This window comes from Cebus imitator, unplaced genomic scaffold (genome assembly GCF_001604975.1).
Source record: "Cebus imitator isolate Cc_AM_T3 unplaced genomic scaffold, Cebus_imitator-1.0 Scaffold121, whole genome shotgun sequence".
Lineage (NCBI taxonomy): Eukaryota > Metazoa > Chordata > Mammalia > Primates > Cebidae > Cebus > Cebus imitator.
In genome coordinates, this window is record NW_016107436.1 from 990,887 (window position 1) to 992,242 (window position 1,356).

The window sequence follows — 1,356 nt, forward strand, 5'->3', positions numbered from 1 at the left end:
GGAAACTACATATTCAAAGTGTTCGGTGTGTAGCTGAGAATACTAACCCAGAGGACTAAAATGTGTAATAGTAAATTACTAGACTCAAAAAGATTATTTAGCATCTAGATAATACCACCAAATTTCTTTAAAGGTAAAGAAAATTAGTTTATTATCAGACTTTACCTAAACAAAATGGAATTGCACATTTAAGATACTCAATGAAAAAAAATATGGGCTGGGCATGGTGGTTCACGCCTGTATCCAGCACTATGTCAGGAGTTTAAGACCAGACTGACCAACATGGTGACACCTCGTCTCTACTAAAAATACAAAAATTAGCTGGGCATGGTGATGCATGCCTGTAATGCCAGCTACTCAGGAGGCTGAGGCAGGAGAATTGCTTGAACTGGGACCTGGGAGGCGGAGGCTGCAGTGAGCCAAGATCACACCACTGCACTGTAGCCTGGGTTACAGAGCAAGGCTCCATCTCAAAAAAAAATAAATAAAAGAAAAAGAAAATATGAGCCAAGCATTTTATATCCAGCAAAACTAGCCTTAGACTATAAAGGGAAAAAACTGCTTTCAACATATGAGAACTCAGGGAATACTGTTTTCAATCAGCCTTCCAGCGCAATGTACTAGAGAACAAGGTTTGGACAAACAAACAGTTGCCGAATATGAAGGGAGAGGGGGAACAGGGATTGAGGGCGGCATACGTAACAAGAAATAAAGAGTTAACAGTTCTCAGTAATCAAACTAGTGTACAACAGAACTCTGAAAGAAAGATCTTGGTTTCAAAATTTATTAGAAATATGAAAAACTTACTGGGTAAACTTTTAACCTCCAGCAAAGTCCTGAAACTTGAAGAGGTGGACTGTAAACAGGATCTGCTCTCTGACGCAAAGTGCTAAAGAAAAAGAAAAATCAGCATATCCCAAGATCAAAACTGTTGTGAAATGGCAACAGGCAAAAAGAAAAGCCAACCAGTTTCTTTAATATATATTTGAAATTCTAGACAAATAACAGAAGGTAACTGAACAGGTCAAAATTCCACTGTAAAAGTTTAGATATGCTTAAATTCTGAAATAAAATCAATTTTTAAAATACTGAAATATTCAGCAATATCTAAGATTCAGGAAACAAAACCCCCTCAAAATAGTGAGGAAGGAAAAGGGAAAAAAAATGTATCATTAAGTCTCCCAAATTTAATTAATGCTTCAATAAGCAGTCTTTCACCATTAAAAACAAAACAAAGGCCGGGCGCGCTGGCTCAAGCCTGTAATCCCAGCACTGTGGGAGGCCGAGGCGGGTGGATCACGAGGTCAAGAGATCGAGACCATCCTGGTCAACATGGTGAAACCCCGTCTCTACTAA

At 38.6% G+C, this 1,356-nt stretch overlaps 1 protein-coding gene across 1 annotated transcript in view; it reads right to left on the reverse strand.

Moving 5' to 3' along the window:
• TRIM37 (tripartite motif containing 37) overlaps nucleotides 1-1,356 on the reverse strand; it is a 118,465-nt gene that overhangs the window by 61,831 nt on the left and 55,278 nt on the right. The window contains exon 11 of the mRNA XM_037742440.1: nucleotides 808-889. Coding sequence (XP_037598368.1) covers nucleotides 808-889 — 82 coding nt within the window. The remainder of the gene's footprint in view (nucleotides 1-807; nucleotides 890-1,356) is intronic.